The 17,048-nt window shown below is 42.7% G+C and overlaps 1 protein-coding gene across 3 annotated transcripts in view; it reads right to left on the bottom strand.

Moving 5' to 3' along the window:
• Positions 1–17,048, bottom strand: part of Sfmbt2 (Scm like with four mbt domains 2) — a 182,568-nt gene that overhangs the window by 100,787 nt on the left and 64,733 nt on the right. For all 3 annotated transcript variants that reach the window (XM_021631837.2, XM_021631836.2, XM_060373099.1), the window contains exon 5: positions 480–568. In XM_021631837.2, coding sequence (XP_021487512.1) covers positions 480–568 — 89 coding nt within the window. The remainder of the gene's footprint in view (positions 1–479; positions 569–17,048) is intronic.

Here is a 17,048-nt window from a genome sequence, read left to right as displayed (position 1 = left end):
TCAGCCATGTTTGCTCTCGTTTTATAGAGAAAGCTAATCAATAGCCTTAGGTAACACATGTGTGTGAGATCATGGCGTTATTATGCACCTGAGATGAACAATGAATGGTGCTACTTATTAATGGGCTCTAGGAGACCACAGGAAGCACATAAATATGCTTAGTCATCACCTGCCACAAAGTTATCCTACAAGATAAGGCTTGGGAATAATGGGAAGGCATCCTGATACATAATTTTAAAAGCACTCGAACAAAGAAAACTTCCCATTTATTGATTATAACACAGAAAAAAAATCAGTCATTACCACTCCAATCCATCACCCATGTAATTCAGTACAAAGCAGGAAGTTAGGCTGTGAGAATAAAAACATCTGTGTCCAAATGTATCCGCAGAAGGATATAGGCAAAGGTGCCACTAGGTTTGAAATCACAGGACCAGAGTACTTCAGGGCTATAATAGATGAAGAAGAGCAATACATACACCTTCCAGAAGACTTGCGGGGGCTGTCCGAGAGCCAGTCAAATCACGTATGAGGAACTCTGTCCAGTCTGAATACTTCTCTTTGATTGCTAGCAAGACAAGGGAAAACAAAACAGACGCTTCAACACATCAGTGGAATATCAAATGCTCAAAAACATCACTGCAGTTTTCAGTAGGTTGATGTTACTTCATTTTTTTAAACTTTATGCCTTGACTGAAGAGTAATGAAATTACAGCTGTATATCTGTCCTCAAATGTGGGCTTCTTATCTACCATGCACCTGGACATCTAGATAGGGGAAGAACCTCAGGCCCTTGAGACTCACACCTATTTAGACACCTGTCGCAATGAAGACACAGCAACAGTGTGGAAAACCCCAAAAGAAACTAGTCCAGGAGGGCTAGATCATCAGAGGCACATGTCTCAGTAGAAAAACAAAAGCAGCCCTGAACTATAACAGGCTTATAGAGTAAGAGGAAAAGAGGGGATTTTCAAGTAGGAAGAAACAGTGCATGGTACTGAGTGACAGCATGAAAGGAGGAAGGGGTGGGAAGATGCTGGGTATGCAGACATCACTGAGAAACGGCGCTCAGTGAACAGCTGAGAAGATTAGCACAGACATCTCATGAGCTGGAGGTTCTGTGTGAGAGCAGTCTTGCAAAAGACTATGAATGTCTGGGTAAAAAAAAAAAAGAGATTATAAAAGGAAAACGGGTCCTTCTGTATCTAGGTACAAAGGCATAGAGTGGAGGACAGGGCAGAGGGTGCTGTAAAAATGAAAGGCGTGCATTTCAGTCCAGAATGGGGAGGCGGTTCATTCTGAACAGGGCTTGCCATGAAAGCACGGAGACCTAAGTCCCTTCTCCAGAACCATAAAGAACAACGAAAGGAAAAGAAAAATTTTAAAAAGGAAAAGAAAAGCCAGGTGTGGCGGCATGTTCTTATAATTTCAGCACTGAGGAGGTGGGTTGCTGCTCTTGCCCCGGTAAGTTCCCAGCACCCGCACGGGACAGTTCACAACTGAACTCTAGTTCGGGGGGGGGGGGGGGGATCCAACAACCTCTTCTGCCCAGTCTGCCCTTGCTCATATGGGTGCTCGCACACACATAAATTAAAAATAAAACAGATATTTTTAAAGTTTCAACAAAGTCTTAACAAAACCGGCATCAAAATGGGGTTCACTGGAAATCCTCATCTTTAGCTGTCATAAAATGTATTTCATGCAACACTCGCACAGGTCCCACAAAAGATCAAGTCCCAAAGGAAAGAAACATCGCCTGCAATGCTCGCACAGCCAAGAATGGAAAGCAGAGTTAGTGAACAGCAACATCACAGCCCTGGCTCTCACCTCTTCTTTTACACTAGGGTCTCCACTCCCACCCCCCATTTGGAATACCATTTTCCTCATTCTAAAAGCGCACACTCATTTGGAAATACATATATGACTATGTGGAGGAAAAACTATGTCCATGGACTCTGTTGCCATCAATAGAAAACAGGATAATCATTTTTTTCAATGCTACAGCAGGTTTTTGTTTGTTTGTTTGTTTTTATAATTTGGTTCTTTTTTTTTTATTTTCACAGTAATAAAGGCTTGAACCCAGAGCCTCAAAAGTGCTAGACTTCGCTCTGCCTCTGAGCTACATCCCCAGTCAACTATGCCTTTTATAAACTTAGCTCTCCTCAATGGCTAAGGTTACTGAGACCAGGACTAAACACACGTGCAGTAAGTGAACTGGCATTTGCATTTGCCTTGTGCTTTGCAAGTGTCATTTGGCTTTGCATGGACCTCCCGTTTATACTGTTTTATCCATGAGGTTGTCCTTAACTAATTCTTACTCTTACAGAGTAAAACGAGAAGAAAATCAGTGGCATGTCTCCAAGCATTTAGACACCATACATGAAGGAATCTGTCCACTACAATCAGCAACACTGAAATTTTTTATAAATAGATAAAGCAGTCCTAGACAGGGTGAATAGCAGAAAAGCAGCTGCCTATTCAAAAATGTCAAGCTTAGGACAAAACATATAACTATGTCCAGAAATATGGATTTTGTAGCACAAATAAAGCAATAAAGGGCCCTGTACTTCATAGATTTTTTTTTTTTTTTTTTTGTCTATAATACAACAGGAGAAGATTCATTTTCCCCTTAAGGGCTATTTCTGATAAGCACATAGTCCAAGTTAGCATTTAAGTAAAAATTTTAAAGTATGAAAACACATTATGAAGACATGGACAACTGTGGAATTTAAATTATCCTGAGTGCTAAAGAAGGTGGATAGCCATAGAGATAGCGCTGAAATTTGTATCCAGTGAGCCCTGAGCTACTGAAGTCTTCTGACTGTTCTTTTCCATGTTTCCTGAATATCGGGGAGAACGTTCTCTAAGGAAAAGCAGGTCTGAAGCCTACAGAATTGCCTGACCACCTTCAGCTAAAAAAACGCAGTGAAAAATTTCTCAGAAAGTTTGCGCATTCTAAGAGAATTGTTTCAGTCAACATTTAGCCTTCAAAGTTCTAAAGTTTCAAGCAAATGACAACTCCATCCTAATAAACACGACTGTAGGTGAACATAAATCCTGCAGAACACCACCAAAGGTTGTCCTCTGGCCTCCACTGGCATGCACACATTCATGCCAAACACAAACGAGCACGCCCACACCCAAAAGGAAAAAAGGAGTGAATAAACAAATACACCCACAAAATAAAGCTTAAGTATAACAAATTTACAAGCCCCACTCAACTGGACATGCAATTAAGCAATTTCCTATTTGGATGTACACTAGAGCAATTTGGGTGCCCCGGAGAATCGCTTAGAATTCACTGCGACGGAAGTTGATTGACAATCCTTGTGTCCACTTACACTGCTAACCAGCACGGCTACTACTATAAATGTTTACAATACACGCCCTTTTAACGCTGAGATTCAGAAGTGTGTGAATGTAGAAAAATGTGTACAGGAAAAGTTGTTAATCCCCTGCTGGGGTATTTAGGGTTTTTTTCCCCTTCCAGTGGAAGGGCCCCTCTAGACACTGTCAGAAATCCTACTGTGTGCTCTGCATTATCCGCAACACACCTGTGTGTGCAACACACCTGTGTGCCATAAGAGAGAAAAGAAATGACCAAGGGGTGGAGGCTGAGGCTCTGTGACTCCAGCTGGAAGAAATTCGACCAGGACACGTCAACAGTCCAGATCGTTATAGTTTACCTTTTCATATTACTTAAGTGTGTGGATCTGTGTGTCTGTGTGTGTGTGAGGAAGTATGTGGATCTGTGTGTCTGTGTGTGTGTGACGGGGTGTGTGGATCTGTGTGTCTGTGTGTGTGTGACAGAGTGTGTGGATCTGTGTGTCTGTGTGTGTGTGAGGGAGTGTGTGGATCTGTGTGTAAGAGTGGAGGAGTACATCTGCACCTGTGCGCTGTTGAGCCCAGAGGTCAACAGCCTTAGGTTTCTCCTCAGGCACTATCACCTCACTTTCTTTGAGGCAGTGTCTCTCACCTGGTCTAGAACTCGCCATTTAGGATGGACTACAGAGCTCCAGAATTCTCCTGTCTTCACCTCCTCAGCACTGGGGTTGAAAGTACCTGCCAGCCAACGCACTGGCTTTTTTTCCCCTTTTTTTATTATTATCATTTAGTACAATTTATTCAATCTGTATCCCTGCTGTGGTCCTCTCCCTCATCTCATCCAAATCCCATCCTCCCTCCCTCTTCTTCCCCTATGCCCTTCCCTTAGTCCACCGATAGGGGAGGACCTCCTCCCCATCTATTTGTCCCTAGCCTATGAGGTTTCATCAGGACTGGTTACACTGTCTTTCTCTGTGGACTGGCAAGGCTGCATACCCCCAGGGAAAGGTGATCAGAGAGCCTGCCACTGAGTTCATGCCAAAGAGACTCCCCGTCCTCACTCTCCTTACTAGGGACCCCACTTGGATACTAAGTCTATAGGCTACATCTGAGCCAGGGTTTTAGGTCCTCTCCATGCATTGTCCTTGGCTGGGGTATCATTCTCTTCATGGCCCAGAGGGCTCAGTTTTTATGGCTCTGTTGGTCTCCTTTTGGAGCTCCTGTCCCCTACAGGTCTTTCTATTTCCCCCTTCTTTCATAAGATCCCTGCACTTTGCTCAAAGTGGCTATGAGTCTCAGCCTCTGCTTCGATACCTCTAACAGTAGAGTCTTTCAGAGACCATATGTGGTTGGCTCCTGTCCTGTTCCCTGTCTTCTCCTGTTTCCAATATCTATTGCATTTGTCCTTCTGAATGAGGATTGAGCATCTTCTTTGTTGCTTAGTTTCTTTAGGTGTACAGATTTTAGTGTGATTATCCTATATTATATGTCTAATATCCACTTATAAGTGAGTATATACCATGTGTGTCTTTCTGCTTCTGGGATACCTCACTCAAGATGATCCTTTTTAGTTCCCACCATTTGACTGCAAATTTCATGATTTCCTTGTTTTTAATAGCTGAGTAATATTCCATTGTGTAAATGTACCACAATTTCTGTATCCATTCCTCAGGTTGAGGAACATCTAGGTTGTTTCCAGATTCTGGCTATTATGAATAAAACTGCTATGAACATAGTTGAGCAAATGTCCTTGTTGTATAGTTGAGCATATTTTGGATATATGCCCAGGAATGGCATAGCTGTATCTTGAGATAACACTATTCCTAATTTTCTGAGAAAGCGCCAGATTGATCTCTAAAGTGGTTATACAAGTTTACATTCCCACCAGCTATAGAGGAGAGTTTTCCTTTCTCCAATCCTCTCCAGCATGTGTTGTCCCTTGAATGTTTGATCTTAGCCATTCTAATGGGTGTAAGGTGAAATCTCAGGGTTGTTTTGATTTGCATCTCCCTGTTAGCTGAGGACATTGAGCATTTCTTTAAGTGTTTCTCTGCCATTTGATGTTCCTCTACTGAGAATTATCTGTTTAGTTCTGTACCCCATTTTTTAATTGGATTACTTTGTTTGTTGCACACCCAGATTTTACTATGTATTCTGAAGATAGACTCGGGCCTTCATGCTTAGACCTCAAGAACTTTGTGGGCTGAGCTGTCACCCCTGCCTTAGTACAGATCCTTTAAAAACCTTTTCTCAGAATTTTTTCCAAAGTATGATTCTGTTACAGAAAGTAAGTACAGCAAAGCTATATTCCACAAATGTGTCATTTGTGGGGGGAACCTCTCATTGTAACCCTGAGGTACAAAGAACAGAAACACAGACTTTTGCAAAAGACATTTAGGGATGGCTCCAAAACCCACATGAGCTTTCTTGGGATTAGAAAGCAATAAAAGGAGTACCAGGCAGGGGGTTCCCTGTCACTCTTCAGACTCCAGGAAAGCATCCCTAGGCTGGATTTCAAGCCCTGTCCAGTGACTGTAAGTAACAGAGTTCAATAACAAGTTGCCTAAGAACACCCTACACAGGCCAGCCCAGGGACACAGACGCCCATTCAAGCAGACGGGAGGGCAACATGCACGAAGAGGCCGAGCAAGAGGGCGCAGCATGTCACCCGGATAGACCATGGCTGTGCATCTTCCTCAGCTTCCCATACACACACTGATTTAGAGAACTCCAGCCACACTACGCCTCCCCACTCATTTGGAGAGCAGAGGGAAGGCACGAGGAAAACGAAGGCCCTTTTCACTTAAATATCTTTTAGGCGTCACAGAAAGGGTTTTTGAACACTAGTCTGTCTCTTAGAGGCTAGAAAAATCTGAATATTTCATTGATGTCCATAAATTCAACTCACTCCCACCAAGCCTTCTTAAAAGGTATTGTGTGGATTGTAATTTTGGTTTGTGATGGGTTGTTCTTTAGTCTCTGCTGGCTTTCTTCTTATAGGTTCTTTTCTGTAACAGGTGGTACTTTTCAAGCCCCTTCATTAGGGTAGTTTGGGAGGTTTCCCCTGTCCTATTCTCTGGGTCTTCTCTCACACCTTGGAACTATTTTATTATTTGTTTTATCTTTGTCCTTCTCTCTCATGACAAAAGCTTTCCTAGGTCTATGCAATTTATGTCTGGAATGGGAGACAACAGAAAACCTAGAGAGATCTGGGATTTACATGTAAAGGTATTCTTTCTCTGCACCATGTGTGTGTGCCTATAGATGCCAGAGAAGATTGTTAGATCTCTTGGGACTGGACTTGTGAATGGTTCTGAGCCTCAGTGAGGGTGTTGGTAATCAAACCTGGGTCCTCTAGGAAAGCAGCCAGTGCTCTAACCACTTAGCCACCTCTCCAACCCTGAGAAAACTGGACTTTATAGTAACAGGTTGAACAGCAGCTTTTAAAAGGTCAGAAAGGGATTTTAAATACTGATTTAGTTAAAAGAAACAGGCAACGGTGCTAGTGATATAGGTGATAAATGCAAGAACTTATTCCTACTGAGATGAGGACTACAGAGGTCTTTCCCGTAAAGACTTCTGAAGATGAATCTGCATTGATATTTTCATACCGAGTTCAAGTAAAACTGGTTTTATAAATAGGGCAGACCTTTAAATGACTCAGTAGGATTGAGACATTTACCGTATACAAATAGACCATACAACATACACTGGGTGATCAAGTGTATAGACACAAATATTCTTAGCTGGGTCTGGGGCCACAGGGCTGTAATGCCAGTTACTCAAGAGACTGAGGCAGGCAGACCACAAATTCAAGGCCTGCCTGGTCCACAGAGTGAGATCAAGGCCAGCTGCGGCAACTTCATTAAGACCCTGTCTCAAAATAAGAATAAAAAAGAGGGCTGGGGGTATAGCTCAGTGGTAAAACCTTGTCTCCAGTGCACAAAGCCCTAGGCCCAATCTCCAGTAAAACACACACGGAAGGAAGGAAGGAAGGAAGGAAGGAAGGAAGGAAGGAAGGAAGGAAGGAAGGAAGGAAGGAAGGAAGGAAGGAGTCCCCTCATGGAAGGACAGGACAGCAGGCGTGCAGGCAGCTGGTCACACTGCATCTGTGGACTTGAAGTAGAGTCAGGCTATGGAACTTCAAAGCCACATCACCATTTCCAGTGATAAGACTCCACCTCCTGAAAGGCCCCAGAGCCCACAAACCACCAGCACTGGTGGGGAGTGGGGAACCAAGTTCAAACCCCCAAGCCAATGGGGCCATTTCACATTCAGACCACGACTTCTTCTAGTCACATAGAGACTGTTGGAGGGAAAGCTCTGAAGAACTTTTCAAGACTCTTTCATCTGTATCAGTACAATTGCACAGTCATAAGAACAGCAGGAGTCACTGTGTTCTAGAAAGCAGGACTTCACAAAGACAGCATTTCAGAGCTAACTGTGGCAACCACAATAATGACATGGGTTTTACAAATAAGTGGCATAAAACAGAAAAACAGGCCAGCAGGATGACTTAGAAGGTGGATGCACTTGCTGCCAAGCCTGGTGACTTGAGTTCACTGCCAAGGAAACACGTGGTAGGAGGAAGGAACTAATCCCCCAAGTTTCTCTGACCTCCACTGCACCACACACACTAAATCAAGAAATAAAATTCTTAAAAAAAAAAAAAACAACTAATGATCATTAAATATTCATGGTGATGGCTTCCTCCCCTGACCCCAGTTGGTGTTGTACTAAAATTGTTACACATAGTCAAGGCTACTCCCAGATTTACCTCACAAGAAGAAAACCCACCAAGTTAAAGATCTTCCTAAAAAGTACACAGACAGAACCACGGGCATCTCTGTGGAATAAGGGCCCAGGCCTTCTCTGTAAGCTCGTAGTCTGCGAACCTTTCTTGATTTCCTCCCTTTCCTGAAACTCCTTCCTAAATTCAGCATGTAGGAGGCTGTGAGACTTACCCCTACCCACTGTGTGCACTGCAGAGACCCAGGGGAACAGCCCTGCTCCAGCGAGTCTACCATCAAGCGAAGATCATCAAAGGAGATCACCAGTGTCAAGTGCCGCCGTTAGAATGAGATGAAGTCTGAAGCTAGACCATTTATTTTTTATTACACTGTTTGTCTAGATTAATTCCCAGGAGCAAAACAGCAAAGGATTTGCCAGATTTGGGCAACCTCCACTCCTGAGTCATTCTTACCATTTAAGCTCTCCTCATCGGTATACAAACTTCCTTCTCGCTCCATTCTTGACAGTGTTTTATAGCTCAGGCTTCAAGACTTCATTTTATATACTCGACATTATATAAAACCACGGAGTTTTTATTTTCACGTTGATTTCACTGATTAGCATTATTATCGCTATCTTATGCTGATTCGGGGTCCCTTCTGGGAGTTCTCTACTCATATCTTAGGTATGTTTTTTGTAGATTCTTCTTTTCAAAAGATAGCTTGTTGCTAAAGTGCTTGCCATTGCAAGCATAAAGAGTTAAGTTCAGATCCCTGCACCAACATAAAAAAACAGCATGATGGTCCTACCCTGTAATCTCAAAGCTGGAAGGCAAACACAGGGGATCCTTGGAGCTTGTTGGCCAGTCAGTATAGCCAAATCAATGAGTTTCATTTGAGCAGAACTTTTCTCAAAAAACAGAGACATTGAGGAGGACATGCAACATTGACATCAGGACACCATATGCATAGGAACACACATATAATGTTTATACCCACAGAGTCCATTGGTTTAAAATAATTCCCCATATATTTTGTACATCCATCTCTTGATCAATTACAGTACAGCTCTAACTTGGTGTGCTGTGTTGAACATGAGCCTTTTACAGCCAGAAATAGGAATGGTTCATTTGGTCCTAAAACCCTGTTGTTCAAACTTCTAAACCTGGCAACAATGTCTTCTGTAGTTTTGGTTCCTCTCCATTATCCTTCTCTCTTTCTGCAACCTTAATATTTCTCAAAGATCTTCTCAATTTAATGAACCCAATAAAGGCTCACACACCCACTTCCATCTGCATGAAAGTAAGCCCATAGTTTCCTATCCATCACTTTTCTCAGCATCTCACTCAGCCATTCCTCACTGTTCCTCCCTGGTCCCCTGGGGCACTCTCTCAGTCCCCAACTCTGACCCTCCATGGTTGACAATCATGCTTGATCTCATCTATAGAGGATCAAGGAAGCTATAGACTTCCGCACTCCTTATGTTCACAGCTAAAAACAGTCAATCCCCAGAATAACCAGAACATAGTAGGTATTCTTTACATTTATCACTGTTTACTTCCAGGAAGGGATGTCAAGTTAGCTGGCCTTACAAAACCTATCTGTTCAATGCATCTTCTGAGGGGATCTCAACTAACCAAGACTAAAGTCACTGCTAACACAAGCACCATGCAAGCCTTTGTCATTATGTCCCAACTCAACATCACGGACAAGCCTTAACACTGCACTGCATTTCTTTCTGATGTACATTACATGAGTAAATTATCATTTATTATTTTAATTTCACCCTATATGATACAGAAATCCAGAGAACAGGTCAAAGGGACCATGGGCATCTTTCCCTAAAGTTCCCACCAAACTCATAACACTAAACATAATCAAGACCCTCGATAGAAAATTCATACACAGGCTGTTTACATCATCCTGGAAGTATAGCCTATTGACCCTACAGCATGTCTGTAAGAAGCGAGAGGTCAAAACAGCCTCTAAACTGATTAGAGGAAATTTAAAACTTTATCACTGCTCACTAGTTGTATTTTTTTCTCTATCCAGTGAAATATGGAATGCCTCTTATCCTTGCGCATTCTCTCCAGGTCTTTTCTAGCTGTCAATACCTCATTTTTATAGTCATTCCTGCTACTGCTTTATGCCATATCTAGCCTTTAAAGACTATCCTGCAGACAGCTGTCTATTTCCCCTTCTCCACAAGGAAAATTTTCCTATAGGTCTTTTATTGAGTCCCAGGACAGAGAAACTGCTGAGCGGAAATTGACATATCACAAAAGTCCAGAGCTCTAAGTTTAATGGAAAAGGACACTTGGCTTGTTAAAGATTTTATTCTCCTAGGTCTCTTTCTCTTCTTCGTATCTTACACACTTCTTTCTGCAAAGTTGCTTTTGTTGCTGGAGCAAAAGAGCTCCCATTCAAATACTTTCCAATGTTCCACTAAGATATATATTAAAAAGAGAAGGGTTTTCAAAAAGAAGTTAACATTTACATACGCTTTGTATATCTCTGATGGACTGCATCTGTCCCTTGTTAACAGTTGTCCAATTACCATCTGTGACAGTCAATTTTATATGCCAACTTACCTATGCCATGAGGTTTGGATGTTTGGTCTAATAGGATTCTGGGTGTTTCTGTGGGGGTGTGTTTTCAACGCTTAAAGCATACTGCCCTTTGCAATATGAGTGGACCTTATCCATATATGTAGGCACCGAAGGCAAATGACTGAGCTTCCAGAGCAAAGGGAGTTTCCCAGAAAGCCTGGAAGCATCATCTGCAGGATGTGCTCTTCCTGGGGGAAGTCGGAGGGGGGATCAACACATATCCTTAGGTCTCAAACTGCTGTTATTTCCTAAGTCTCTAGCATCTTGGACAACTCTGGCAGATTTATGACCTGCCAGGTCTCCATCATCTTTGTGAGTGTGATGTGTATGTGGGCTGTGGGTGTAGATTTGTGCCATACATCGTATCGTTTTACTTCCCTAAAGAACACTGATTAATACACTGTCTTATTCTCTCTAATCTAAAAGTTCAGTGGACAAAACAGAAAAGAACAAAACTACTCGCCCAAAGAGGAAAGATCAATCATGTGACATTCTACAAGTATAATTAGTAAGGAGCTTTAGATAAACTTATAGAAAGCCACTCCATACAGGAAATGGCAGCTCTCCAATAGCACTATTGAACTGGATGAAAGCTCCATCCCATACTGGCTCAGTGACATTAGAGAAAAAGCCATGTAGCCTCTAGTGTAGATTCTTACCTATAACACTGGATTCACAATATCAACCTGGCAAAGCTGTGAAAGTGTTAAGTGGGATCTATGTTCTCAATGAGAGGGGCTGGAAGGAAGGAGGGGGGTAAAGAGAAAAAAGAGAGAGAAGGGGAGAGAGGGGGAGGGGGAGGAAGAGAGAATGAGGCAAAGGTCACAAGAAGGGGAGGGGCAAGGAAGAGGACACTCGTGGCAGCAAGGATGATGCTAACATGATCACCACTATCACACCCCCAGTAATGAGGTGCAAGAGGGAAATAAGCCAATTTTAGAAATTAATCAAAAGGAATTGAGAAATCGAATTTTCAAATTTCCAAACTAAAGCCAAACAATTATCAAATTCAGATCAATGCTTCAAGCAAGGAGAGGAATTGGAATTAAACAGTTAATTGATAAAACTAGTGAGTGCATCTGTGAGGACTACAACCACATTCAGCACCTTACGAGACTGTGACCTTAGCCTATAGGTCACGCTGAAGGGCTAACGACATAGCTCACTTCATAGAATGACAGCCGGATGATGGACTCAATTCCTAGCATAACATAAAATGGACATAGTAATATAATGAATAAGACTTAATAGTTCAAGTTTGTCTTTATATACTAGTGAGCTCAGTGCTAACCTGGGTAACATCAGACCTTCCTTCAAAACAACAAAATAAAACAAACAAAAAAATCAAACAAAAAGAAAAAGTCACATTGACACCTGAATATTTGTAAACAGTGCTTGTAACACACACACTCACAATCCCTAAACACACACACACACACACACACACACACACACACACACACACCGCTAAGCATTTACCCCTACACACTGTCCTCTGTGGGCTGATCTTCAATGCAGAAGGCTCTCACATCTCCCCCAAAGCCACGTCCACCTCAAATGAGGTAGGCAGATGCGGCAGAGATAGGCAGAGTTACTGAGAGGCCCTGTGTCACAAAATCCAACAGCCAGAGCCTATTGCTCACAGAGAACCTACTTCTCCCTTAAGCACTGATGGGTTTTAATTTTTAATTTTTTTATTTTTTGCTTTTCAGAGAATAATTTGAATTCTACACAACCTGAAAAGAAGCTGTATCTCATAGAAACTGTAATGGTCTTTATCTTCCTGGAAACAAGAAACCAACATGATCTGCTTGTCTAGCCTCTGCCTACAGTGGTGCTCCCCAGCCTAACCATGATGCCCTGCTCTTGTGCCCTGAGCACCCTGAGAAACACATGGGAACCAAGACACACCCTTTGCACCTGATTCTACCCAGCTTCGGGCAACTCAAGTCTTGAGCTGATACATTAAACTTATAGGACTCCCCCGAACCAAACACCTAACAGCTAGGTCAGTTCTTTAACCCATTTCTAAAGCCTGCTAAACCAGCTTATTATATCCTAGTCTAAAGTAAATGTTGTTAATTTGCCATCCATGACAGGCTGCATGGAGTTCATGAGCACATAAAATCAACTACAAGGCTGTGTGGGTGTGTTCCTGTGTGGTGTGTCTGTGTGCACGTGTGTACGTACATATGTGTGTGCGCATCCAGCTGTGTGCATGTGGGGTGTGTGTGTGTGTGTGTGTGTGTGTGTGTGTGTGTGTGTGTGTGTGGCATCTCTGATTAGGTGGCATCAGGCTTTAGCCTTTCATTCTCCCTGCATAAGATTCCTGAGAAAGTTCTAGTTCCTCAGGGCCCCTTGTTGAGGGACTCAGGCAGCTTCCTATCTGCCAGGACAGTCACTTTACGAGATTGAAGCACGCCTCTGGGCGGTTAGCTGAGGGGGCAATATTCACCCTGGATTTAGGTGACATCATCCCACAGCTGAGGGGGTGGGACTCGGAGGTAATAACGGAAAAAAAGAGAGAAAGCAAGCTGCACACCAGCATTCCTGATCCACCAGATGTGAGCAAACAAGGCCACACTGCTGTGGCCACAGCTGGACGCTACTCCCATTTGCATGCCTTCCCCTCTGTGCTGGACTGTACCTCCTCAAACCACGAGCCAAAATAAACCTTTTCTCTCAAGTCGCCTTGTCAGACACTTGGTCATAGAAATGAAAACGTAATGCAATCAGTAATAGTGAGAAGGAGTATATTTGGGTATATAACAGGCTTCTTGGTTCTTTTTATTTTATATTTTATCTAATTTTATTTTGTGTTTTGTTTTATTTTATCTTTTGAGACAGAGTCTCATGTAGCCCAGGCTGGCTCTGGGTTCTTTATGTAGCCAAGCATTGTCTTTGACTTCTGATTCTTCTGCTACCAGCCCTGCGTGTGTTCTCATGCAGTGCACAAAGCAGAACCCAGGGCTTCACACATGCTAGGTAAACAAGCACTCAACTAACTGCTACGTCCCCCAAGCCTGGACTCTGTCTCTACATTTTTTTCTCAATAAGTAAGCAGGAAATTTCGAATGAGTAAATCCCTAAGGTTTTGCCCTCTGCAACCCTTAAAACAAAGCAAAAATACTGCACTAGCATTATCAGGAAATACCACTGGGCAAGGCTCACAAAGGGCTAGAAGATGTGAAAGAATACTCCATTCGGGTGCTGCCACTGAGTCATTCTGAGTGTTGACGATAAGTTCTGCCTGCTTAATCACAGAGGCAGAATTCCTGTGCATTACTGCATGCGGTCCGCCTAGAAAAATCTGGCTGTAATCAGAGCCTGAACAAATTCTCTGAGCTTTCTTCTATCAATTACAGGAGATCAAATTATGTGTGCAAAAAAAAAAAAAGAGGCTTTATCACTAACAATTGGTTTTCAGCAATGAAATGTAACAGATATTAACTGATGCTTTTCTTCTCGTTAACACTAGGACCAGACTAGATGAGATTCACAGTTAACAAACAGAAACTGTCCTGTTAGCCTTAGAAACAGCAATTCATCAGCTTTCTCGGAACAAACAATGAACGCCAGATGAGGGAACAGAAACACACTTCCTAATCACTTTGCAACTATTATTTCTTCAGCCAAGGGGAGATGGGGCAATTTGAGCTTTCAAACGCCAAAACAAAAATAAAAGAACACCTATATAAAATATATATTATATATATATATGTTATATATATATTTATATATTATATATATATGTTATATATATATAAAAGAGTCCCTATATAGACATCTTCTTTAAGCACAGCCTAGCACCCACTTGTCCAAGAATCCTAAGTTCTTAGCGCCAAAGTCCAGGAGGAGCCAGTGTCGCAAGCTAACGCGACTGCTCTTTGAGGCCAGATGATTCTTTGTTGTTGGCATTCCTGTGTGCTGCACATACTTAGCAGTATCATGAAACTCTCCCATTAATGCCAGGAATGCCTCCCCTTGTTGTGACAACATAACTCGTGCCCAGATCATTTCAAAAGTAACTAGGTGGCAAATCTTCCCCAATTGGAAACCAGTGGTTCAGACAGAGCAGTTGGGAACTAGTTTCAAACATACATATTAACATAATGGCCTGACTACTCTCCGGCCAAACAGCACAACTTTATTAAAGCCTCAGAAATGCCTCTCCAGGGCCAGGGAGAAAGCTCAGTCAGTAAAGGCTGGCCACAGGAGCAAGATGATCTGCTTTCAAGTAACAGCACTCCCAGAACAAGACTGGCAGAGACATCTGTCTGTGACAGCAGAGAGGAGGAGGGTGAAAAGGAGGGTCCCTGGGGGCTCACAGGCCAGGTTAGCTAAACCTGTGAGCTTCAGGTTCAAGGAGAGCTCCTGTCTCAAATTACAAGACGGCGTGAGGAGCAAGTGAAGCATGTTCCTGACTGTACCCATTGTTAAGCACTTCGAGGCCATGCACATACACACACTGCCAACTCCAGAGAACATCATCACTGTCCTAGGCTACCCCCAAGCAATGAAAGAGAAGGGAGGCTACTGACTAACATCCTATGTGGTGCTCAAGGCATTTTAATAAAGTAGGTGGTCCACTTCAATCTTCACCACTGAAGAAGAGTGATGAGTGGATTGATTGACGGGCAGGACGACCCAGGAGTCACCTCCATTTGACTCTGATAACGTCTTCTGGGCTTCTCTCTTCACTGTGTGGATCTTCCCTAACACCTTTCATTCTCTTCCATTTTTATTTACGAGTATTACTGTGTATGGGTATAGCATGTAGTGGTGAGTGGGCATCACACTGCATATGTGCACATCACAGGCAGACATTGTAGCATTGGTTCGACATGTGGGTGCCAGGGCTATAACTCAGGTTGTTCAGGCTTTGTGTGGCAAGTGCTTTGCCCACTGAGCCATCCTACTGTCCTTTTACTAAGCAACCTTAATAGCTGGTGTTAAGTGGCTATACAGTTCCTAAAAACATGCAAGCTCTGCAAGGGGGGAAACAGGCAAGTAAGTGAAAGAGTGAGATGGTCAGCCTGAGTTGCAATTTTGTCACGGCAATAATATTTAGTTATAAGTTAGAAAACAGTCTCATTGTGCAACCTGTACAACTGCATCAGATGATTTTTTTCCTCCTAGTCTAGCAAATGCCAAAACGACCATGAACACAGTGGCCATTTTTGAACTTGACAAAACTAGCCACGAGTTGAGCAGTAGCAGTCCACATCATCATAATTCATCTTCTCCCGTGACAGTTAGCTCAACTCTGCTTTGAAAGCAAGCAGACTCCTCCGTTGATGGTAGAAACTCGTTATTTCCCTCTTTGCAATCTGCCTGGCTAAGAATGTGAAGAGATCTTTAATCGAGAATATGGCTAATAAATCTATCACATCACCCATTGTCATCCAAGAACAACTAACCCGCTTGGGTTTATCTTGATTGACTCACAGCTCCTCCAGCCGTCACTCAGCTACACAGAGCAATAAATGATCTCCCTGCAAGCAGCTATGATTAATCACCACCCTTCAGTTAAAGTCAATATCCCACTCACATCATGTTGACAAAGAGAAGAATTTGGTAATAAGAAATGGCTTTGCTTTATCTGGGCTGAAGACATATAAATTACAATCAGATTATGCAGATAAAATACATGAGCTAAATCTATCTGCTGTAACTACACTTGTCACAGCACTTTTTAATGCCTCTTTTAAAAAGTGGATTTATTTCAGCGCTATGGCAAGAGGACAGTTCAAGAAAAAAGGCTGGCACAGCTAGTGCCTGCAAAGATCATTTGTAACTCATTCAAATTATTTCCTTCCACTGAGGAAATCAATAGTTTAAAAAAAAATCTTTTCATTTCCCTGGCCCAGAATGATTGTTTAAAAATGACTTATAAAAATCGGACCAACTTCAAGCCGTAAGCAAACCCGCATTGCATGCAGTAACGATATAAGTTTGGTTCTGGAAGGCTGAGGTGGGGCTAGTGCAACAGCCCAACCACTCCTAGAGAACTGTGGACCTAGTGAAACTCACAGATCACCTTCTACCTCTCACCTAACACAACCAAGGACAGCAGAGTAGCTGAGGTGTCTGAGCCCAGGGTGACAGAGGTTAGTAAAGAAACGTTGAGTGGGAAAACCTAAAAGTTTTGACTTAGATCCCGCATTTCAGGCAACAGGCCAGAATAACCTCCAGTTTAATCATCTCTGGGGCTTCAGTTATACATCCTTCTATAAATACCCATCAACGATTATCAGATTAACCAAGTGGAACCGCTCTGGGCCACCCAGCCTCGGCTTCATCGTTGTTTCTTCGGCAGCTGCTGGCAGTCTTCAGAAAGTGTGTCTGTGTTAAAATGCTATTACTGACTCCTCCTGGATAAGAA

This window comes from Meriones unguiculatus, chromosome 19, assembly GCF_030254825.1.
Source record: "Meriones unguiculatus strain TT.TT164.6M chromosome 19, Bangor_MerUng_6.1, whole genome shotgun sequence".
Taxonomy (NCBI): Eukaryota; Metazoa; Chordata; class Mammalia; order Rodentia; family Muridae; genus Meriones; species Meriones unguiculatus.
Note: the sequence above shows the minus strand (reverse complement) of the source record. Positions and strands in the feature narration are given on the sequence as shown.